The 23,495-nt window shown below is 35.5% G+C and overlaps 5 protein-coding genes and 1 long non-coding RNA gene across 9 annotated transcripts; 3 read left to right on the forward strand and 3 right to left on the reverse strand.

The window, feature by feature from the left end:
• The first annotated feature begins 1,945 nt into the window (after nt 1-1,945).
• On the forward strand, nt 1,946-21,332 carry LOC125578455. Its single transcript, XR_007316567.1, has 2 exons — nt 1,946-2,258; nt 21,147-21,332. It is a non-coding gene; the product is annotated as an uncharacterized LOC125578455 (long non-coding RNA).
• On the reverse strand, nt 6,368-7,098 carry LOC106368064 (sigma factor binding protein 1, chloroplastic). The gene has a single exon (XM_013807945.3). It carries the CDS (start codon nt 7,002-7,004, stop codon nt 6,555-6,557), a length of 450 nt encoding a protein of 149 aa, XP_013663399.1. The 5' UTR covers nt 7,005-7,098; the 3' UTR covers nt 6,368-6,554.
• Nucleotides 11,287-13,636, forward strand: LOC106368063 (arginine/serine-rich coiled-coil protein 2). 4 transcript variants are annotated; one of them, XM_013807941.3, is made up of 7 exons: nt 11,287-11,532; nt 11,617-11,756; nt 11,884-12,408; nt 12,486-12,629; nt 12,833-12,924; nt 13,010-13,078; nt 13,212-13,636. In XM_013807941.3, exons 2-7 carry the CDS (start codon nt 11,630-11,632, stop codon nt 13,590-13,592), a joined length of 1,338 nt encoding a protein of 445 aa, XP_013663395.2. In that variant the 5' UTR covers nt 11,287-11,532; nt 11,617-11,629; the 3' UTR covers nt 13,593-13,636. The 4 variants fall into 4 exon arrangements, with proteins under 4 accessions (XP_013663395.2, XP_013663396.2, XP_013663397.2 ...); XM_013807942.3 differs by having other exon boundaries at nt 12,489-12,629; XM_013807943.3 differs by having other exon boundaries at nt 11,288-11,532; nt 13,243-13,587.
• On the forward strand, nt 16,330-18,831 carry LOC106368060 (rhomboid-like protein 20). The gene is given in 9 exon segments (XM_048741197.1): nt 16,330-16,562; nt 16,639-16,739; nt 17,051-17,158; nt 17,160-17,192; nt 17,323-17,389; nt 17,737-17,888; nt 17,977-18,078; nt 18,212-18,337; nt 18,420-18,831. Coding segments are annotated over 9 exon segments (882 nt in total). The 5' UTR covers nt 16,330-16,537; the 3' UTR covers nt 18,588-18,831.
• LOC106368059 lies at nt 18,771-20,545 on the reverse strand. Its single transcript, XM_013807936.3, has 6 exons — nt 20,179-20,545; nt 20,023-20,115; nt 19,712-19,942; nt 19,526-19,628; nt 19,222-19,451; nt 18,771-19,137 (listed from the first exon to the last, which is right to left on the reverse strand). Exons 1-6 carry the CDS (start codon nt 20,502-20,504, stop codon nt 18,909-18,911), a joined length of 1,212 nt encoding a protein of 403 aa, XP_013663390.2. The 5' UTR covers nt 20,505-20,545; the 3' UTR covers nt 18,771-18,908.
• Nucleotides 21,010-22,109, reverse strand: LOC106368061 (calmodulin-2). Its single transcript, XM_048741201.1, has 2 exons — nt 21,867-22,109; nt 21,010-21,536 (listed from the first exon to the last, which is right to left on the reverse strand). The coding sequence occupies exons 1-2, from the start codon at nt 21,940-21,942 to the stop codon at nt 21,163-21,165; spliced, it is 450 nt and encodes a 149-aa protein (XP_048597158.1). The 5' UTR covers nt 21,943-22,109; the 3' UTR covers nt 21,010-21,162.
• Nucleotides 22,110-23,495: the final 1,386 nt, after the last annotated feature.

Below are 23,495 nucleotides of genomic sequence, written 5' to 3' on the forward strand. Positions count from 1 at the left end.
CTGAGCCTGTCCCAGAAGGTGCAGTTCATCCGGATTTGCGTGTGCCTTCATATGCCCCATTCGCGAGATATACGGTAGAGGATTTGCTTGCCCAGCCTGGACGGGAGGGTTTGGATGTTCTAGACCCCGAGGAACTTATTGGTAAGTTATTAATTTTTATTACATTAAAATTTAAATTATTTTTATTTTCTAACGGTTAAATTGTTTTCCTTTCAGGTTTGGGGCTAACAACCGTGTTGGCCGGAGCGTTTCGAAAACGATTAAGGGTTACTACGACGGGGCATATCCAAACTGGAGCAAGACTCCAAATCACGTTAAGATCACTTGGTTTAAAATATTTGCGGTAAGATTTTTAAATTTAATTAAATTTTCACTTTTAAATATGTATATATTTTTTAAATATTATTATTAATTGTAATTTTTTTAAATTTTTTGTGTTTCAGCAAAAGTGGCATTGGTCTTTGGGAATCACCGAGATGGTGAAGGCGGAATTCGTTGCAAAAGCAAAGATCCGCCTCTGCAACACAGTCTCCGATTGGAAGGACAAGTGGGAGCTCGACGGGTATGAGGGAAAGCCCACTGAGCTCACGAAGGATGTGTGGGATGGCCTCATCGCCTATTGGAAGCACCCCTCTTCGATCAAAAAGGCCAATTCGTGCTCGGCTTCTCGAAGAACAAAGGATAAAGATGGTAATTTGCCCATGCTTCACAGAACCGGCCAAAAACCACATGCAGGCATCCGTCTAGAAGTTGTAAGTTTTGTTTTTAAATATTTATTTTAAAATATTCAATTAATATAATTTTTAATATTTTTTTTTGTAGTTGGAGAAGAGGGGAGTCTTACCATCTCTGTATGACCTATTCAAGATGACTCACGCCACATCCGACGGAGTTTTTGTGGATCCTGCATCTGAGAAACTCGCTCAAGCAGTGGCTACTCGGATTGAAGAACGGGAGACGCAACTAACTCAGGAGTCTCCCGAGGGATTACCCGTCACATTGTCCACCGAAGAAGCCGACAGAATCTTCGAAGAGGTAGTACAACTAAAAAATTTTGTTTACATTATTTTTAATAACTATATTAATATATGTTTTAATTTTATAGCTGGCTCCTAGAAAGAAGGGACGAATAGTCGGTATAGGCTCTGTTAACCAAGTTGCAAGGGCAACTTCGTCATACACTTCGAGACGGGATGAAGAGACTTCTCAGATGAAAGCTCGAATGGATAGCCAGCAGGTTCGTTTAGACTCTCTTGAGGATTTGCTAGACGTGATGGCCGTGGGAAACCCGGTTATGCAGAGAATGTTGAGTCAGAGACGAGCCGCTCTTGGGTTGCCAGTACGAGATCCCCAAGAGTCCGATCCAACCCGTCAACAGCCGAGCAACCCCACCGACTACTTCGATGATATGTAGTTTTTTTAATATTTCGGTTTGTATTATGAATTTAAATATTATGACTTTTAAATGCTTTTTTATATATGTTTTTTATTTTCATATTTCGTTTTAAAATTAAAATTATTTAAAATTCTGAATTTTAAATAAATTCAAATTTATATATATATATTTGAGGTTAAAAACAATATTCAAAATATATTATAAAACGAAACGGCGATGTAGGCTCGACGTAAACATTTACAACTGATTACCGTCGAAAATATTTACGAGTCTTTTACATCGAAGTTTTTTACGTGGTCTTTACATCGAAATGTTACGTGGAGTTTACATCGAAATATTTACGAGGGTGTTACAACGAAAATGTTTACGTGTGCTTTACATCGAATCCATTACGTGGAGTTTACCACGAAATTTTACGTGTCGTTTACGACGAATCTCTGCCCTGCGCTTTACGAAGAATATATTTCGTCGTAAACTTAACAAGTCATTTACGACGAAACGTCGGTTACGACGGGCGTTTTACGACGAAACGTGTTTCGAAGTTCATTCGTCGTAACACCCCGTTTACGACAAAGTTACAACGTATATTACCCTCGTAAAAAATATGTTTTCTTGTAGTGAAACCACAAAAGACTTAATGCGTGATCCTGCTGGATTCATCTGGATCTTTTGCAAAGCCACTGATTCTTTTCTTTCTTGGGCACACCATCATCTGAAGCTACCGGTAAAAATGAGAAACCAAATCTGATTCTTCTTGATTCATTCATGTCTATATGTTCAGCGAAATCAAGAAAGGGAACAAAAGGAAGAGAGAGAGAGAGAGAGAGAGAGAGAGAGAGAGAGAGAGAGAGAGAGAGAGAGAGTTGGTGCCACTTGGTTTGCTCTTCTGTTTCTTCGAGTTGGAAGCAACAATCGTAGCAGTGATGAACCCAAAAAGAAAAGGTTGAAATTTTTGTGAAGAAATTGATGAACAGATAGACGAGAAAGGAGTTAAGTTGTGTAGTGATCAGAACACTCGAGTTCGTCTCCTGCCCATTGTCCATGCAAGCCTAGAAGAGTTCCGACCATGATAATAGCAGCTGTCCGATCAAAAACAGAACAGAGAAGATCGTGCAAGCTTTTGAGGAAACAGAGGACGAAAACAGAGAGAGAGAGAGACGATAAACCAGTTAGGTTTATCAGAGAACCGGTGTGTTATTGTAATCGAAACCAATTGGTTTTGATTAAATTTAACGGTTTATTTAGTGGTTTAGTTCACTAAACTTGATTCATGCCATTATTATATTAAAAGGTCTTGGGCACTTGGCGTTCGATGCATGGGTCTGATCGGTTTTCACAAAAAGCTTTTGCGGTTAACTTAAATGAATGTCATATTCGGTTTGGTTTATCATGCATGGTGGGTCTGATAAATTTACCATATCAACAGGTATAATAATGTCACAAGAAGATTTGATAATCTCCCCACATGTCAGCTGTCTTTTCCATATGCCAGTATTATTGGAGCACTCTTTTTTTTTCGTCAAGTTTTTATTTTAATATTAAGAACGGGGATAAACCCAACAAAACACGGCCTGAGATCCAACCATACAAACAACCCAACAACAAACCCAAACCCTAAGGGTCACAACTACAAGTTGACAGGCCTGAGGCCCAAACCAGATCCGTCCGACTTCGGTAGGCCTGCGCGTCAAGGAAGCCGGACGCGTGGGAGGATAAGACCCCATCAGCACGACACGCGTCTCTTCCGTCTCGACTTGACCGCCACCATCTCAAAACATCGCCGGAGCTGCACCACCGCAAACCTCGAGCTCAGAAACACCGAAAAGCCTCCATCGAAACCAATTCTTCTCTTCCATGCTTTGTCTTCCCTTCAGAGAGCTTCATCGATCCAATCGAGAGCTCATCCGACAGAACAAAGCCGTGGACCACTTGAAACCACGAACCAAGCAACACACTCAAAGCACCAACGGGATCCAAAACCGATCCAACTAATTGAGACCAACTAAAGCCGGCGACGCAAGACTGAGAAAGCCTTCACCCCCCGGAAACAAAACCGACGACGGCGGATCAAAAGAAGCGTCCACCTACCGGAGACAAAGCCAGCGGCGACGGAGCTGTAGGAGCCTCCTCTCCCGGAAAAGAAACATCAGCTGACTAAAAAACGATTAGCTTCACCGCGCCACACCTCATAACAACCGCGTCTTTACTCCAAAAACAGATTTGCCGCGGAAGGGACCTGAACCAGAGCTCAGACAAGGCAGGGGATAGAGGAGACGAAGGAGAAGCGCAAACCCCACATCTTAAGAGTATCTCTAGGGGCTCCGGCGACAGCACGCACACACACACGCCGACCGCTCGCCAGACCCAAGCTTTAGATCTACTTTTTCTCTCTCTACTTTCTCTCAAATAAATAATTACTTATTATTTTTCCTTGGAGCCAGCCAGGGAAAGGTTCCGTGTAAGAGCTTTCTATAACACGAGGCCTTATGATCAACAGGCAGATCTCCTCGTTGGTTGTGAATTACACACTCACCCATAGCTTTTGTGAATGTGCAAGTGTTTTCCCAGCCATAATATTGAGCTCTGGTTAGTCAAAATATTTTAAAAAATTTAAGATATTAGTACATAAGCATGTGAATGTTTTTTTTTATCATTGATCATCACCTTTCCATGCCAAGTTCTTTCAGTTTCTTGATTTCTTCTCTGCCATAGAACTTTCTTAAAGCTTCTGAAGCTATTTTCATCTCGGTTTCAATGTTTAAGTGAGAAGTTATGTTTTCTCCAATGCAGAGAGGAGTCTCTAGTATAGTTCCTTCTTCATTACCAGTCACATAAGCTATAAAAAAAGAAAGCCAGCTTGTGAGACTTCCCGTTAAAGAAACATTCTTGACCAAACATAGACTCTTCTTACCAGTTGAAATATGGAGAAAAAGTTTCAGTTTCTTGCATCCCTTTCTGAAGCTTATAGTCTACCAGGTCCAAGAGCATTGACGTTTAAAGCAGAGTCATATCTGTTTTGGTTTGTTTGGACTAAAAGAAAAATTAAGAAACCAAAACTTTGTTGGCAAGAAAAAGAAACAGTGAAACAAAACCTATCGTCAAATGTTGTACGACCAGCACAACTTATGATGACATCAATCTCATCGCTAATATTGCAAGCTATTTGAGATTTTATGCCAAGATTATCTTCTCCAATATCTCCAACTACTGGAATCAACTTGCTTTTCATGAAAGCTTCGTAAGAGCTCCCGTGCGTTTGCTTTATAAGTCTGAAAAGATCCGAGCTTATGATCTGCATATATTAGCAATGATATGAAACTGGAGAAACAGACAGAAAAAAGTGGATAAAGAGCTCAAGGATACGAGACTATAAAATAGAACCTCATCATATAGTCTCTTGTTAGCAGATTCTTGATCTTCAGTTTTCATTAGAATAAATATCTTACCAATCTCAGGACTTGCTCTCACCAATTTCTCAATCAACACTGCAACATACGATGTGTTTCCAAATCGAAATATCAGTTTACTTGTGGAAGACGAAACTCTGTTTTTAGGGTTTTATTACCTTTAGCAAGAAACCCTGTTGCACCTGTAATCAAATAGCTCTTCCCTTGTAGGAAACGAAAAATGCCAACTCTGTGACTGTCACTCTTTGTATCTGTCTCAACCTCAGACATCGTAATAGGTGTCCAAGGTTTTAACGACGGCTCGCGATAACAGCAAGAAGTTTGTATTCTTCGAGTCGTTTGTGACAATGGACGAGCCAAGAAGTGGTCTGGTTTGCCGGAGAAGAAACTGACGGCATTGATGGTGGCTAAGAGATTAGAAATAGCCATTTTTAGTAAAGAAGCTACTGATATGGAGGGCTTTGTGTGTGAGAAAATATGATATAAATAGCACATCTCCTTGTGACATCACTTTTATTAAGAACTACTACACCTCACCATCTCCTTCGACACCTTGACGATTCTCTAGTTTATTTATCCTTGAAACGTTCGTTATACTACACATATAGAATCTGCTGTCGAAAGGGAGAGATTATAAGCAAGGAAGTTATGTCAAGTGAGTTCCAGAAATGAAGCAAAGGTTTGTGGTTTAATTAGGCACACTAAACTGCAAGTTTGTACTGATCTTATTCGTTTATATATAATTGAGTGGTCATATCTCTTTTTTTTTTGAAACACACTTTGGTCATATCTTATAATAATTATATATAAGTTTCAAGTGTGTATGTAATGGGTGTGCGTGTTAATTGTAACATGCCTTGTTGGTTTTTGTGTTCAGTTTTTGGAAGTTACAAACGATTACTCTCGGTTATGTTAGGTAAAATAAGTATTTAAGTTTGAGTGTTGTCTTAATGTAAGTAACACAGATAAATTTCAGATTCTATATCTATATATCTCTGTTGTTCTCTCGTCCAAGTGTATTTATCCAGGGAAGTCAAGCAAGAAAGCTATTCTGATTACAGCCAAAGTCGTTTCTTATGCTCAAAGGAACCCTATAAGTATGCTTTGTACAAGAAGCAATGGCCACGAAAATGGTATAAAAGTTCTAACGTACGTACATCACATTTTGAAGAAAAAAAATATAATGCAGGTCATGACAACAGGATCTTGGAATGTAACACCCAACATATTGACTTTTTGTTTCAGATGGATTCTTGGTGATTAAAATGTTGATAAATCTAGAAAATTCATTAAGATTAGCTGGTACAGTACTGATGAGCGAACACAAGCATTTGTAACAAAATTATTGAAAGTTGTTTCATATCTTAATCATCTCTCTTTAAGGGGTCAGTACAATGAATGTGAAAGTGTGATATAGTACTGGACTGATTTGTGAATGTTTAGAAGATATAGATTAATGGAAGGTTGTGTTCTTAATTTTTTATCATGGATCACAGTAGATTCATAACTAAATTAAAAAAATTACTTCGTAGTCGTACATACCAAAGTTTTGATGAAAAGGCACTGAACAAAAAAAAATACATCAAAAGATCTATTTAATTTTTTTACAAGTGACTTAACTCTTATAATTTGCTTCACAAACCTTACTAATTAATATACCCATGTATCAGTTTATTTTTTGCTAAATCATGTATGGATTTCATAATTTTTATATATGTACTTGATGAAAACCCTAAAGACTCTGAAGATCGTCACACAGAATCGATTCTTCCAAAGTCATTCACATTGTAAAACCCATTAGAAAAAAATCCAGAAAAACCTGCCGACATCTGAGGCAAAAACATCTCTTCACCATCCAACGGCTCAAAGTACTCACACACCCGATCATCGAACGGCTCCTGGTCAAGAACACGTGGCGCAAGATTCTCCGGCGGCGGCGGGGAAGGGCTGAGGTCGGAGACGGTGGAGGGGGAGAACACGGGCTCCGGTTGATCGACGGCGTCTTGGCCAGTGAGCTCTTGTACGAGCTCTCTAAACTTGGAAGCACATGTTTTGACTTTCATGGGGTTTGATATGTAACGCACTTTGATGGCTTTGTTGGCTGAACCCGTCTTCTTCTTTTGCTTTGATGGTTTTCTCGAAACCGGAAATGGTTTTCCCTGGTCTAAGCTTGTGGCGGTGAGAAACGTCGATGAGTCCATGTTGTGTTTCCGGTGAGAGAATCTAGATGAGTTTGTGTCTTTTTGTTTGTTTGTTTGGACAAACAGATGAGTTTATGTCTTTTGTTTCTCCTTTCAGTTAATCTCTAGCTTCATATATATAATAAACCTTTTATTTTTTCGTTTTTTAATTTTTTTAATTTTTTAATTTGGCTTTTTGGAAGGAGCGTGGAAGTTAATGAGAAGGAGAAACGAAGCAAGAGAGGTTGTGGAGAAAAGGAAACAAACGAAATGGATGACGGCGCGTGTATCTTACATGGCCTCGGATAGGTGGAGCTCGAAGTATCTACAGTTGGATAGTGAAGCGTGTGTCCAAGCGCTTAAATAGTCGCGTGATGAGTGACAAACGATGAAGGGAAGTTGAGTGGTGACCAAGGCGATCAGGAGGCGGCTCATGGAGCTAATCGTTGAAGCTCCTCCACGTGAATACCACTTTCACAAGAAAAATGACGTCTTTTATGACATCACCGTATAGCATTCGAGATGACGTCACGCAACCAGTCATTATAGTGGAAAATTTTGATATTTTTTTGGGGGAAAATAGCACCTCATCCGTGATTCGAGTAACTTTTTTTCATTTTGTACAGGTTCGTTTGCCCTTCAATAGTCAAACAGATTCGGGAAGAGGAGACACCATTATTTCTAAGTTTTTGACAGGTGGTTGTGTGATACATTGCATTGATCTTTTTTCACGTAATGGTTTCTTTTGTTGTACTTGGAACCCACCCCACCTATTACTGTGTTTTAAATGTTTTAGTGTAAAGGCTCTGCGCTTTCAACTGTATAACACACAGCTATAGGATAGTACTCTGGTTCTAACCATCGTATATGCTGACAGATAGCAGATAGTTAAATGCAGATGATGCAGTGAAAGATTTGTTAACAAGTTAAGTGTGATACTTTGTAACTTGAAACACATGTGTGCTTAAATTAAACAAATAACACTAAAATTATTATTTTGTTTGAATAGCACATGAAACTACATTACACTTAATTAAGATTTTGCCACCTATCAGATTGTTTTTACAAATAAATATCCACCTTACAGCATTTCCAGTGGAGGCTTTTTAAACCAAGATAAATTGAGTTAATCAATATTTCCTTATTCTATTTTATTACTGTGAGAGCTTCTAAATTGAGATTTTTTTTTTCTATTGGAGACGCTCTTATGCTTTATGAGTACTTAACTTGTTAATAACCGTGAGGTGTATATTTCAATAAAACATAAAGCACATATTTCTTTGTCTTTTTAATCTTGCATTCCATGTCATAGCAAAAAGGGAAAAGAAAAGAATACAAGTGTGTGTATTCTAATTATCTAGTTAACCCTTTTCAAAATTTAAATATATGTTTCCAAGTATTAATTGCAAATTGCTATGTTAAAATGAAATGTATGTTTGTGTGTTTCTGAATACAAATGTTTTGATAAGAATGAGTAAATATTTTAAATGTACAATTATAAACAAAAATATCTGCCAGTTTCGTTAAAATGGATAAAATTATTAATTATAATCCATTTTTTCATAATATAATATGATGTTTTGCCTAAAATCGTATAAATTAATAAATTCACTTTTCTTCAAAAACATTTTTTAAAATATAATTTAAAATAATCTAATCAATTATCAAAAGAATATAAAATATAATTGGTTAAACAATTTCTAATATCTTACTTTTTGAGACAATAGTTTATCTATTTATAAATCTTATATTATGAAATATAGGATTATTATGAAATATTGAAATAAAGAAAATATTAATTATGGTACGAACGAATTAAGAAAAAGAAGTGTGAGGGGTCCAGGTGGGCAAGTGGGAAGAAAGCAAGTAGCAGCAGTGTGGTCTCATTAGTCACTATCAATCTGTCCTAATTAGAAACAAAATCTTTAATTAGTGTGGGTCCTTAATCTCCATACATGAGTGATTAATCTTTAATTAGCGTATAAATTACGGTGGAAATCTGTATGATAAGGAAAACAAATCGATGAAGTTTTCAAAAGTCAATATACATGACTCATGAACAAGAAAAGTTATCAAAAGCTTACTTATTATTAGTAGGCTTTTTTTTTGTCACGAACTTATTAGTAGGCTCCGAGAGGATATGATAAGCATCTTTTAAAGATCTTCGAAAGAAAGTCAAGTCACGTGTATGTAGAGCCATCTTTCCAGTTCTCCTGATAATTTATTAATTACCTACTTATCTCTTTGTCGAATAAAGTTGTGAGAGTACCACGAATATATATTTTCTTCCTCATATTTTATTTATTTTCTCCACAGTCATTTAATTAGTAATTAATTAGTAATTAATAAATTAGTAATCATTTTCTCCTCATATTTATTTATTTTAGTTACATAATCCAACTCCATATTGTTTATTCTTTCAATGTATTTATAGTTCTCCAGAATATAAAGTAAGTATTTATATATTTTCATAACAAATAAGAAATTCGAATGTATTGGAGCTTAACCTCATAAGTCTTTTCAATCTTAAGTTTGACATAGATAATTTTAGTTATAGCCTAATCTACAGAAGACTCAAAGTGATATTACCTTTTGTAGAATTGGTTGAAGTGCTGAACTAACTTTAATTCATGGGTCCTTTCTCAATAAAAAAGAAAAAAAAAGCATTAATTCATGGGTCTTATAAAACTTGTAATAAAATATCTCTGGATACTATACGTGGTGAATTCTGAGAGGGCAGTGAGCACGTGTGTTGACTTCCAAGTAAACGTCCCAAAAGACTTTTGTGTTCCTTGTGGAAAAATGGTGTTATAGTTCTTTTTCTTTCCCGCTAGGTGTAAGTTGGATGTTTCACAAAAAAAAAAAGGGGTGTAAGTTGGATTAAATCAAATTTACAAAAGGATAATAGAAAAGTGTCCCCATTCAACGTAGATTTTCTTAAGAAAGTTGCAGAAACTGGTGGAACAAAGTTGAATTTCTTAAAATCAACATCGTACTATATTAGCATTATTATTACAACCATGCATACGCGATCGTTATGACGTAATTTAGAACAGTTGAAAACTTCGGGCACGGAGTATGGGCAAAGTTTTACAAATATATATCCCAAAAAATAATTAGTCTTTGACCATATAATATAAAATACCGATTGTGTTATGCAACACCCCCTCAATTTTATTTTACCAAAATAAAATCTATCCATTGTATACATGATCCAAGAAAAAGAATTTCATAGTTGTGTGTTAGCTCATATATAAAGTTCTTTGGCAATGACATTGGATAGACAAATGTTAGTTATGTGACAATTTATATTGTTGAAAGATTTTATCAAAAAAAAAAAAAAATTATATTGTTGAAAGATTTATCATGTCGGTCCAATGCAAGCATGTCGAATACTAAAAGGCCTATGAAAGAGAATCAGAGTTACAGTAAGTGTATCTAAATCTGATTATTACTCCATCCCTCCTCCTCCGTTAGACAATAAATATCGGTGTGTGAATATTTAAACAAGACAGTGTTATGAAAAGCACCTCTAACCGAAAATTAACCAGTGCAAAAGCTAGGTTATCCTCAGTGGCGGAAGGAGAAAATTATTTTACATAAGCCAAACTCATAACACTTGTATTTTACAAAGGTCAGCAAGCTTAATTCTCTAAATTTTTAAAAATACATATAATTTTTTTTACAAAATCACATGGGTCATTTGACCCGCATGCCACTAAGCTAGCTCCACCACTGGTTATCCACACTTCAAATCGAAAATATGGCCAAAGATTTCTTCTATTATTATTATTGGTCTCTTGTGTATAAAGCATGGCCGTTAAGAGATTTTGAAAGGTTATAAACAATTTAGTAAAATTTCATATAAATCTTCTTCTATAAATTTGGGGTTATATATATGTAACTTTAAAAAAAAATTGGAAGTTATAAAACAAGGAAAATTTGAGCATATAACAAAAAAAATTATATATTTCACCAACTAACCATATTACCCCCCTTCTCTTCTCCTTTCTCTACATATCTCTCTCTACCCTCCCTATTATAAAACTAATATTTTTTCTAATATAGTCATTTAGCAAATTAACCCATAAGCCATTAATACATCACCAGCATAAGCGTAGGACCTGCGCCCTGTAACCACGCCGGTTTGTCTTAAGCTGAAAATGTGAAAAGACGATTTACTTCAGTCGATGAGCAAGAAAAAACTTAGTTATTTGATAACAAAACTTTCGTCTCCGAAAGTCAGCCCATATGCCCTAAAAAAACCAAAACCCTTATACTAATAACTGGGCTTTTCGTGGTCCACTAAGCCTCCCCCCTCTCATCGATAGAGAAATAATATCTTCTTCATCGAACCCTAACTTTTTCGCTTTTTTTTCCAGAAAAATGAATTGGATATTTCGTAGAGACGCATAGAGAATAGATGAATTGAAGATTTGTCCAATCATCCTAAATCCTTTGATCAGCTCATCTTCTTCGTTTCCCGATTCGATCTCCTCATCTCGTGATTTTGCTGGAGAACTCCACGAGTGATAGAAATTTCGCGAAGGTGAGCTAACTTCCTTTCGAGTTTCGATTATGATTACATTTGCTTACGTTGATTTCTGGAATCTGATAAATTTTTTTTTGTTAGTTGTGAAGCTTACATGGACACCGAACTGAACTCACCGCCGCATGAGGGCGGTGCCGCTTTTAAAAAGCCTTCCAGCGACGGCTCTGGCAGAAAGTATCGCCGCCGAGCTTTAGCTGACGATGGCTCTTCCTCATCTGATGGTTAGTCTATGAATAGGTCTTCGTGTTATTTGATTGATCATGTATTGTGTGCATCTTAGTGGCTTTCGACTTCATTAGTCTCCTATCCATAGCTGAGTTTACAACTATGGATTCTTGTTCTGTATAGGAAGTCCTGAACGTGATCAGATCCCTAAGCTTTCTAGGGCAGATGTTGGGAAAGTTTCTCATGCCAGGAGAGAAGATAGAGGGGAATCAGATGATCGCAGTCGTCGTTATGGTAGAGGTGGTATTGATAGGCACTCTAGGGATGATGATCATCACTACCGATCTAAGCGCGATGAGTACAACAGACATCATGAGAGGGATGGAGCTAGATCGAGCCGGGACTCAAGAAGTGACCATAGAAGATCAGATAATGAACATAACAGGTCAAGAAATGATTCAGACAGACATTCCCGTAGGAAACACGCAGACTCCAGGGCGGAGGATAAAGAGAAGGATTATGTGAAACGAGGTTCCCGCCAATCCCGTGATGAAAAGGCACATGAGGACCTTGATAACAAGGAGAAGGATGTTCATGCTAAATCCCCTAGAGATCGTCCTGATGGTGCAAGTACTGAGAACCGAGATGCTCATTCCAAGAAACTGAAGGGGTTCGTTTCAGAAAAGTTTACCCATGGCAATACTAATGGTAAGACTTTTTCATTTCTCTTTTTTTTTTCGAGTTCTGTGGTTTGTAGCTCCATGCTCTAAGTTATAGTAATGCAGCAGAAGAGAAACATACATCGAGGTTTAAGCCAGCCCTCGGTTCAGGGAATCAGGATTTGTCATTGCAATCTCATTCGAAAGGAGCTGAGCCTTCTGGTGATGTCGATGCTGCAAAAGTCGCAGCTATGCAGGCTGCTGAATTAGGTGAGCTCAGAAACTCCATTTTCTTCTTCTGTTGATCTAGTTCAGCTAATGATATGATCTTGCCATCTAAACATTTGAGGGGACTCATGCTTTTATCTTGAAACATATTGTTCCTGTTGAAGATGGTTACACAAAAGTCTAGTCTAGTCGCGTCTGCTATTACTTAGCTCTTGCCTAACTGTTTCCTTTGGTGGTGAATCTAGTGAATAAAAACCTTGTTGGAACGGGTTACCTGACCACAGACCAAAAGAAGAAGTTACTGTGGGGAAAGAAGAAAAGCACAGCTACAGAAGAGGTATCCTATTGACTCATGAATATGCTAATCTACTTATATAGTGAGATAAACCCACTTTGTTGTATTTTTTTCTCCTTCGAACCAGCCTGCTCATCGTTGGGATAGTGCACTAGTTGGTGACCGAGAACGACAAGAAAAGTTCAACAAACTTATGGTAAATCTCATCTTTACTTCATTTGATTTTTTCTATATAGCTAATGATCATCATCCAAATTTGCTTAGCCTACTGTCATATTATAAAAACTAATTGATTTGTGTATAAGGAGTAATACTAACACATTTCTCAGAGTCTGAGGTTGCGTTGGTGCATCATTGTAGGGTGTGAAAGGAGGGAGTGTAGTAAACCAAGAGCAGAACCCGAGCGAAGTCCAAGTCGAGAAGCAGAACGAGTTGCAGAAGGATCTAGAGAAACAGTACACAGCAGGATTAAGGAGGAGAGACGGACGTACGGTGGGGTTAGGTCTTTGAACATGTTTGATAAATTATCATCATACTCACGTCTTTTTGTCTATCTAAAGACTCTTGTGGCATCTCCTTTTTGTAATCTACTACTACTCATGTCAAAGCCCTTAATAACGGTGGTGAACTCCATGTGTGTAAGAATAACGTTTGGTAAACCATGTTTGAGACCACTCGAGCTTGAATTTGATTTTGATTCCGACCTGTAGTTTTTTTGTTAGAGTATCTCTAAAAGACTCTCTATAACTTCAAATATGAAATTTTTTGCGCTTCAAAACGAAACATCAAATTTGAAGTTTTGAAGAGTGAAATTTCAAATATAAAGTTTCATTATTCAAAAATTTAAAGTTTCATATTTTTATTTGTATTTTGGTCCATGCAATCACGCATCACTTTTATGATTCATAAATATTTTTTCGTTTATTGTTTTAATACTTAAAAAAATTATATCTCATAAATATTTTAAATTTTGTTTACAGATTTAAAATTTTACACATAAAATTAAATAAAACTTCAAAATAAGATTTAAAATATTTTAAACTAGATTTGGACAACAATAATATACAAAAAAACTTAACAACATTATTTTAAAAAATCACATGAAGACATAACTATTACACAAATTTAAATTTTACAACAACACTAATAGTCAGTTAAGGTTGATCCGGAACCTTTAATTTTTTCAAATATTGTCCAAATTCTTTTGTGTAATTTAAGATGGTTGTTGTTGTTGCTTTTGATGTCTTTTTCATACAATTTTTTTTTGTTCATATCGAAAATATTCACGAGTATTAATATTATAGAAATTAGTGTTTTAGCAATATTTTTATGTTTTTCTTTTACTTTCTTATTCCGATCTAATGTATTTACAAGTATCAATATTACCCGATTTCAACAACTTTTAGCTCATAATCTACAAAGTAAAAATGAGGAGAGCTATTTTTACTTCAAAATGCACTAATAGATCATATATGCATTACGAAAATCATTTTATGAAATAATATGATATTTTGTTTGAATTTTAATATTAATTAAGTTATTTTTATTTATTTTTTTTATATTTGAACTTAATATTTTATTAATTAATATTATTGTAATATGTTTATATATGTGCTAGTTATTTATAAAAGTTTTATGAATTTAAATTTGTTATGACAAATATAAAGACCATATTATAAAATATAAATAGTTCTGAAGTTGAGTTTTACTTTTGGAGAATAACACATTTAAACTTCAAAGATATAGTTTTGGAAACTTCAAAATAGAGTTACTTTTGGAGATGCTCTTTGGTTAATTTATAGTTGAGATCAATATAGTTTACGAGATGTCTGATAATGTTTAAATTGAAAATATATATGAACTCTCTCTAATATTCTGTAAAATTAATTTTCCAACAAAAATAATAAATAGCTGTAGAAATTGTTGATAAAATAGAAGTTATTTTGTTGGTTAAAAGAAAGAAGTTATTTTGTAATACAATTAATTTCTTCATCACAATTTTGTTTTAAATTATTGATTTATAGCACCGGGCCAAAGTCGCCCAACCCTATAGAAAAGCTTCTGTTCTGGACCGTTCTATAACAACTACTAGATTTTGACCCGCGCAGGCGCACGGGTGTATATTTTGAAAAATATGTTGATATTTGTTTTTCATGTAATTATTAGGATTTGGAAAAATGAATCCGAGGAACATAACTGATACCGATCCAAAGATATAGTACCAAACCCAAACATAAATTGATTAAATATTCTAATTATTCAAAATTTTGTTATTTAGAGAACCGAATCTGATCCGAACCGAAGTATTTGGATATCCGAATTTATCTAAAAATAGATTTATATACTTATATATATTAATTATTTTTAGATTTAACGTATATAAAACATCAAAAATGATACTTTTAAATTGGTTTAAATACTTGAAAATATATATAGATAGTCAAAAGTAAATATTTGAAATAGTTAAAGTATACTCAAATCACCAAAAATACTTAAAATAATTATTGATTTCGTATCCAAAATTTTAAATCAAGCCAATTGATATGTTAAGCTTAAGTATTATGACATATGTTATTCAAATTTATACGTAATATATTATTTTATTTATACATTTTGAGAAATTTAAAATATATAATGATTTAAGACTTTAAAAATAATTTAAATTAGTTATCCAAACCCAAACCAAACCCGCAAAGATCCAAATCGAACTCAAACCAAAATTTAGAAACATTCTAATAAGGCTGAAATCTTTGACCCCGAAAACTCAAAATACAAACCGATCAGAACTAAACCCGTATGGGTATCCAAAAGCCCATCCCTAGTCATTATTATATATCGTATTTTATCATCATATAATTAATCGTATTTTATATGTACCATCATATAAGTAATCATATAATTAATAGTATTTTATACATACCATCATATAAATAATTACATATATTATATTTTTAAAACTTAATATGAAATATGAAAACCATAATTTGAGTTGGTATTTCAAATTGGGCTTTGTATTATATTTTTCTTATATATATTGACAATATTTTTTTATAATGGTTATTGAAAAATAGTTTAGTAAAAATCCATTTTTGAATATATGTATATTTTTGAATCAATTTTTGATATAAATCAAATTTGAATTATTATTTTGATTTGAAATATGTATATAAAGTTTAAATTTTGTTTTATGGTTAGTTTAGAAAAATTTTTTTTAGGGAATTAGATTGACCCATTTTGGTATATTTTAAAAGTGGCCTAGATAACTTTCAATTTTTTAAAAAAACATAAGCCCATTACTTTTTTTTCTTAATACTACTATCCTTGTTTTCAAACAAAAATATTTTTTTTTAAAAGACTGCAATCCATGTTTCCAAACACTCCAAATTTTTAAAAGTCCTATTCAAGTCTCCAAACACTCCAATTTTGTAATTGAGTTTTAATAAGATAGATACATCAAAATAAAAATAATTATTTAATTAGCCCAAAACGAAATAATGTTATAATTGGAATCATTGAATTGAATTTCTGCAAACTTGCATCCTTCTCAGAAGAGATTAAAAGGTCGTTGTTGCCCCCGATCTCGTCCGAGATCGACTCGTGACGAATTCACTTACCGATTGTTTCTCCGTCGCCTTCTCTTCTTCTCCCGGCGAAGATGAACGGCGGTCCCTCCGGTTTCCGTACGTATCGCAACCACCGTCCTCATTTCGCTTGATCAGTTTCTTCTCACACTCGTGATTTTTGTGGAGTTTGCAGATAATGCTCCGGTAACGAAAGCCTTCGTCATCACGAGCGCTCTGTTCACCGTGCTCTTCGGGATCCAGGGCCGTTCCTCCAAGCTCGGTTTGTCTTACCAGGTACTCGCATTTGCTTGCTGTATGGATTTTACTTTAGAATTATCAAAAGTAGACTAAGTTTAGCCAATGTAGTTCGTAAGCATTCATCTGCACAATCTTGGAATCGCACCATTAGCAGTTATAAAGCTGTATGGTGCTCAAGTGTTTGAGGAGTTTGATAGCTTGCAATCTGATCATCTGTTTGTGTATGCCAGTGACCTAGCATCTGAAAAGATGTGTGATTCTAGCTTTCACGTTTATGATGCAGCTGTATGAGAATCCGATATCTTATTAGTACAATGTGGATTTACAAGCTTTTTAAAAATTTGCAGGATATCTTTGAGAAGTTTCGGATATGGAAGCTAATCACGTCGAGTTTTGTCTTCTCCTCCACACCTGAATTGATGTTCGGGTTGTATTTGCTATACTACTTTCGAGTTTTTTGAGAGACAGATTGGCTCAAATAAGTACTCGGTAAGTGGAGACTTGTTGCTAGGCTCTCTTTTTTTTTTTTAGGTAGAGTTATATCCTAATGCCTTTCGAAGTTTCACTAGTTTTTTTGTTGCTTGCGAAAGTTGCAAATAAATTGTCATTCCTGCTGCAGGTGTTTATCTTGTTCTCAGGGACTTTATCTCTTCTACTAGAGGTCACTTTGTTATCACTGCTTAAAGGTACCCTTCATTCTGTTTCAAGACAGCCTAAGTCTGCCTCTTTACTAGTTAGGATTTGCAACAATTCGGGTTACTAGTTAAGGATTGTGGTGCTCTGTATGAGAGCAGATGAATTATTTTAGATTTAGATACTGTGATGCTCATTATTGGTTTCAGTGATCAATATTATAACTATCATGAACATCTTTTACTGGATATTCACCTGTTCCATGATTTGGATTTATGTGTGTTTGACGGGTCGCTTCTGCTTTGGATTTAATACATTTTGCAAAACTTCACTTCACTAAGGAATATGATGTACCTTGTATATATTTATTATGGTAACTATGTGTTGTTTCTTATGACAGATACCACAGAAAATTTACTGACCTCTGGACCATACGGCCTGATATTTGCTTCGTTTATACCCTTCTACTTGGACATCCCAGTTTCAACAAGGTTTCGTGTATTTGGTGTCAACTTCTCCGATAAGTCATTTATATATCTTGCAGGACTCCAGGTAAATAACAACACTATAGGTTTCAGTGTATGAGTCTTGTTGTGTCCTTAGTCTTAGATAATCTTCTCGTTTCTTATTTATTTTGTAGCTTCTTCTATCTTCTTGGAAAAGATCCATCATTCCTGGAGTTTGCGGCATAATTGCTGGTTCATTGTATCGTTTGAACATCCTCGGCATCCGAAAGGCCAAGGTTCTACCTTTCTAATCTCTTCGTAGAAACAAACACTTCATTATTTTTCTCTCTGTCTGTCTTAACCATCAGCTTCTTTAAAATAGTTATCCAATGCCGCGAGTAACTTTTTCTATGTGTGAATGCATCACAGTTCCCCGAGTTTGTTGCTTCGTTCTTTTCCCGGCTTTCTTTGCCGTCCTTCAGTAGCTCTTCTCCTCCAACACCAAGCAGGAACATCGTTGGGACTATATCACCAAACACAGTTCGCCGAGCAGAGGCAAGGCTCCTTTCTTTTCTCAGTAACATCTGTTTTGTTAGCCAACTCTTTAATGTTATCTCAAACTCCTCTTTGTTTACAGAGATCTCAGCCAGCACCGATGGCGTCAAGTGTGGAGCCATCGGAAGAAGCCATAGCTACATTGGTATCAATGGGTTTTGACAGAAACGCAGCAAGACAGGCCCTCGTGCACGCCAGAAATGATGTCAACGCCGCCACAAACATCCTTCTTGAAGCACAATCTCATTAATTCAAAAGGAGTCTTTCTCTGAATGGGAAGGGGAGTTCCTTTATTGCTCTTGGACCAACCTTGGAGGCTTGGAGCCAACATGTCTCACTGTATATGATCAGACTAAAGACCTTAGCAACTTTCTCCCTTTCCATTTTTAGTTTAGAATGAGTTGCATAGGCTTATGTAGCACAGATTTGCGGGTTAAGAGAAACACTTCAAGAAGTTTGATCTATTTGAAACATCGAAAACATTACAAATCTTATTACATCTGTTATAACAGAACACATTCTATACAATAACCACCTGAAAACGGCAGTGAGTGTTTGTGCACAACACACTTTAGCTTGCTGCTTCTTTCCTTTCATCCATGGTATACACAGGTATCTCCCAGTTCTTGTTCTTTTTGGGATCATCAGTCAAGGTGAGATCCGTTTCATACTCTCTAAACGTTTTGAAGTATGTTCTGGCTCCCATCATTACCAGTCTCTCCACCATGAACAACTGGTAATTATTCTTGATTGTAGGATCAAGAATCTCGCTAAAATTTGACGAGTACGCCAGTTTGTACCTGCCGTATAAGAATCCACAAGTGAGTGTTAATGTTCGTTCTACCTATTTGAAATCAGAACATCTAAGAACTGAGTATCTTTACCTGACGGCGAGAGGAGAGAAGAATCCAGGAGTTCTCTCATTAGAACCAATATAAAGAGTCCTCCCTGGTGGAATCAGCTTCTCTATCCTGTGGAGGATGAACTCCGGTCGTGTATCTCTGTCTAGATGAGGGAACTGAATCCTTTCAACACCAAACCTGTCTTTTCTGGTTTTCAGTTTGTCCCCACGGCGAACGTGTATGGCATCATAATCACCGAGCTGTGCTTTGATCTGCAACAACACCAATTACTTACTCAACCTTAAAAGGCTTCCACCTCAAAATGCAGAGTAGTAAGCCACAATACCTTTTCTGCGGCGTTTCTCAAATTTGCAGCTGCCATATTAGGGAGAAACGAATAAGGAAGCATGACGGCACTACGATTGCCTCTATCTTTGCACTCAACGAACCTAAACCCAAGTTATCAACAATCTCAAAAGGAGTTAAAAGGGGACTACAAATAGCTTCAAGCAGCTTAATCATTGATTACTACCATGCAAGAGGACTTGCGGTTCGGTTAATGATCAAAAGATTCGAGTAGTGACTCTCTGTTAGCCTATGGCGACTAACTCCATAAACATGCGCAATCCCTCTTTCTTCCAACTTCATACTTGTGGATAGAACAAGATGCCATGTTTTGGAGTCATCCAATATCACAGGCACCTTCTCAGATATGAGATCAATATCATACAAGGAGTCCATTGCACATGAGCTCCCTACCCAACTAAGAAAAAAAATCCAAATGTGACATTTCCATTTAAAGATACAAATACTAAAAAATGAAAATGCATTCAGAGAACTAACCCTTCCTCTGTAGTTTTGTTATCAGAGCGATTCAGTATACCTTTCTTATTATGTATTGGATTAATGCACATTCCAGAAGGCATTACAAAGGTCCTGTAAATCAAAATCTCATTAGACCTCTTGTCATAAACCAGAGAGGTCTTAGTCATCAGTTACCTGTTAAGAAACATTGCTTCTTCAAGTGCACACCTTAGGCTAGATTCTTGATGACCCAAGCCTGCACATGTCTCGCAGTTTTTGCCAGGACAATCGATTCTGTTTCCCCAATACAGGTACTTCTCTGAAAGAGTGTGCTCTCTCTTCCCCCGAGAAGATCTCACGAAATAGTCGATTAGAGTTTGTTGATACGGTAAACCCAGTTTCCCGGTAGAGATCACTGAGGAGAGGAGGAGGAGAGATGCGAAGATAACTATGCATAGCAGAACAAGACGCTGAGATCTCGAAGTGGGTTTTGTCCTCTGAGGTTTGCTCATTGTCGCCATGTTAAGTGTTCAAGAGTGAAAAAAAGAAGAAGAAGAGATGGCTCAGATAGTGCTTTCCGGCTTTGCCGGCCATTAAAAGACTGCCTCGAGCTCTTGACACGTAAAGTTTGCCGCACAACAACGCCTGAGCGAACCGGTTTATCATGCCAAACCGATCTGAATTAAGAACAGTCGGTTTTCAGCAATAAACTTGGTTTCAGTTGATGATCCATCTAATTAGTGGTAAGCTTCTGCATTCCATGACCTCTCTCTTTCGTGTAATATCATGTCTGAACCATTATCTTATGTCGAACTGTAGACATGCTCCTACTGGGACATTACATTATATGTAGTGAAAGAAAGCTAGTGCTTGTAGACATGCTCCTACGTTCCATTACACTAGTGGTTCTCAAGCAATGTATGTATTCAACTTCTCATACAATGCTTTACTAGAATTAATAAGAAACCACGAAACTAGACGAAGTTACACAAGAACTTGCAAGAAAAAACAAAACAAAAGCAAGACTTCAGACGCAAAGCATAAAAGAGATAGCATTTGGTCTTAAACAACCAGAAAACAGAACCGAGAGTCCCATGAATAAAAATTTAAGAACATACATAAAGTAAATATAAGAATTACATAATAGTAAGAGAGAGAGAGAGGGAAACCAAAACCACATCACTTAGCCATCATGACCTTAACAAACTCCTCATAGTTAATCTGACCATCACCATCAACATCAGCTTCCTTGATCATCTCATCAACCTCTTCATCGGTAAGCTTCTCGCCTAAGTTTGTCATCACATGACGGAGCTCAGCAGCCGAGATAAAACCGTTCTGGTCCTTGTCAAAGACCCGGAACGCTTCCTTGAGCTCTTCCTCGGAGTCAGTGTCCTTCATCTTACGAGCCATGAGGTTCAAGAACTCGGGGAAATCAATGGTGCCGTTACCGTCAGCGTCAACTTCATTGATCATGTCTTGGAGCTCAGCTTCGGTTGGGTTCTGTCCGAGAGAACGCATCACAGTTCCCAGCTCCTTGGTGGTGATGCAACCTGCAAGCCAACCAAAATGATTGCTCATCGTTCACTATAAAACGACGTCGTCTCTCTCTATAAAGTTAGATCCAAAATTCTCTTTATTTTTTTATTTTTTTTTCAATTTAACTAAGTTCATAGCAGATTTAAAATTCCATCATCAAAACTTAAATTCACCACAGCACGATTGAATCCAGAAAGATAACGAGAATCTAAAGGAACAACCTAGAGATTCACGAATCGCAGATCCGTAACATCTACATCGATATAAGATCAATAACCAAACCAGCTGAAGCGAGATGATCGATCACATGTTTAGCAAAATCCTATGCGTTCACGAGAACGTACCGTCACCATCTTTGTCGAATAAGCTGAAGGCTTCCTTGAACTCGGAGATCTGATCGTCGGTGAGCTGATCCGCCATTGTTAGATTCTCTCTTCGTTAACTTTTAGATTTCTTGTTTTGTGTGTTTTAATCTGAAAATGGAGAATCGAGGAGGAGGAGGGAGAAGAAGAGAGTCGCAGCGAGAAAACGAGAGAGAAACCGTATTTATCGGATAACTTTAGCTATTAAACGACTTTTACTCCGACCCGGTGGAAGTAGGGTCTTCCGTACCGGGTCCTGAAATCACTATTACACCCTCGCTTTTTAGTAAATTTACGTTAGTGCCATTGACAATGATTTTTTTCGACACCGCCGGAGTGGATAAATATTTGGATTTTCGGATAATTTTAATTTTTTGGATAAAAATTATTCTAGTAATTCTTTTATTTTGTGTATTTTGGTTTATAAATTATATTTTTAAATTATTTAATTATTTTGAAACTAGTTAATATTTATAATATATATCATATAAATTTGGATACCAATTGATTTGATTCTCTCGTTCGATTCCGGTTCTTTGGTTCTAGAAATATAAAATTCCTTTAGATAATTGGTATGATCCAAATCCGAACCATATCTCTCTTTGGTTCTATTCAATTTGGTTCTTTGGTTTCAGATAAATATGTCGAAGCCGCCTAATATGTAATGAAAAATTTATCTATGTGCAAATATAATTTATCACTATATAAGTCATATATCTTATATACACATAATCATTTTTTCTCTTTCTGTAATATATATATATATATATATAGGAAATGATATGATTATCATTTACTCCTTTAATAAAAACATCTTTAATGGCTATTCGAATTCATTTCTCATATTTTTAAGTATATATTTTTCTTCATATAATATTTTCATTTCCTATTATCTATCAAAAATATTTAAATTCCATTCACATATTTCTTCTGATTCAAATAATTTAATAAAAGGATTTCAAGTATGTTTGTGTACATAACCAATATGTAACAATCACAAAATCATTGTAACTTCTTTAGTACTACGAGAAGTTAAATATCATCAATACAGCTTAATTTTTAGATTATTCAAATAAAATATAGGTCAAATGTATGATAAAAATATTTACGATACTGTATTAGCAGTTTATATACATTCACCAACCAATTTATATGATATTTACAATTAAAATATGTATATTATAAACAATATAAATAGGTTCATAAAAAAATTATATATTCGTAAATACAAACAAATATATAGTTAAGAAGTAATTATCTTAAAGAGTATATATTTATAAAGAAACATAAGTAGGAACGATAGCAAATCATCTTTTGGTAAAGTTTTCATAAAAATAAATGAAAATCAATATATTTTCTAATAATAAATTTATTATAGAAACCAAACTAATCAATAAAAGACGTAAATATAAAATCTTGTTTATAAATACAAAACTTGGATACACTGTGAATATAAAGAAAATAAATTAAGTAGTATTTCTTTCTTTTTGTTTTGTAACATCTGTATTGAGAAATATATCTATGTGAAAATATTATCTATATATAAGGCATATATCTTTTCAACCCATAGTCATCATTTCTCTTTCTGTAATATATATATACATAGTCATT

Source organism: Brassica napus, chromosome A9 (assembly GCF_020379485.1).
Source record: "Brassica napus cultivar Da-Ae chromosome A9, Da-Ae, whole genome shotgun sequence".
In the NCBI taxonomy this organism is placed as follows: domain Eukaryota; kingdom Viridiplantae; phylum Streptophyta; class Magnoliopsida; order Brassicales; family Brassicaceae; genus Brassica; species Brassica napus.

Excerpts from the sequence above, each read along its gene's own strand:
- LOC106368064 (XM_013807945.3), bottom strand. The coding sequence starts at position 7,004 with ATGGACTCATCGACGTTTCTCACCGCCACAAGCTTAGACCAGGGAAAA.
- LOC106368063 (XM_013807941.3), top strand. The coding sequence starts at position 11,630 with ATGGACACCGAACTGAACTCACCGCCGCATGAGGGCGGTGCCGCTTTT. Across the intron at positions 12,409-12,485 it reads TACCCATGGCAATACTAATG|CAGAAGAGAAACATACATCG; the intron begins GTAAGACTTTTT and ends ATAGTAATGCAG. Across the intron at positions 12,925-13,009 it reads AAAGCACAGCTACAGAAGAG|CCTGCTCATCGTTGGGATAG; the intron begins GTATCCTATTGA and ends CCTTCGAACCAG.
- LOC106368061 (XM_048741201.1), bottom strand. The coding sequence starts at position 21,942 with ATGGCGGATCAGCTCACCGACGATCAGATCTCCGAGTTCAAGGAAGCC. Across the intron at positions 21,537-21,866 it reads ATTCGACAAAGATGGTGACG|GTTGCATCACCACCAAGGAG; the intron begins GTACGTTCTCGT and ends GTTGGCTTGCAG.
- LOC106368059 (XM_013807936.3), bottom strand. The coding sequence starts at position 20,504 with ATGGCGACAATGAGCAAACCTCAGAGGACAAAACCCACTTCGAGATCT. Across the intron at positions 19,629-19,711 it reads ACCGCAAGTCCTCTTGCATG|GTTCGTTGAGTGCAAAGATA; the intron begins GTAGTAATCAAT and ends ACTTGGGTTTAG. Across the intron at positions 19,138-19,221 it reads TTCTCTCCTCTCGCCGTCAG|GTACAAACTGGCGTACTCGT; the intron begins GTAAAGATACTC and ends CTTATACGGCAG.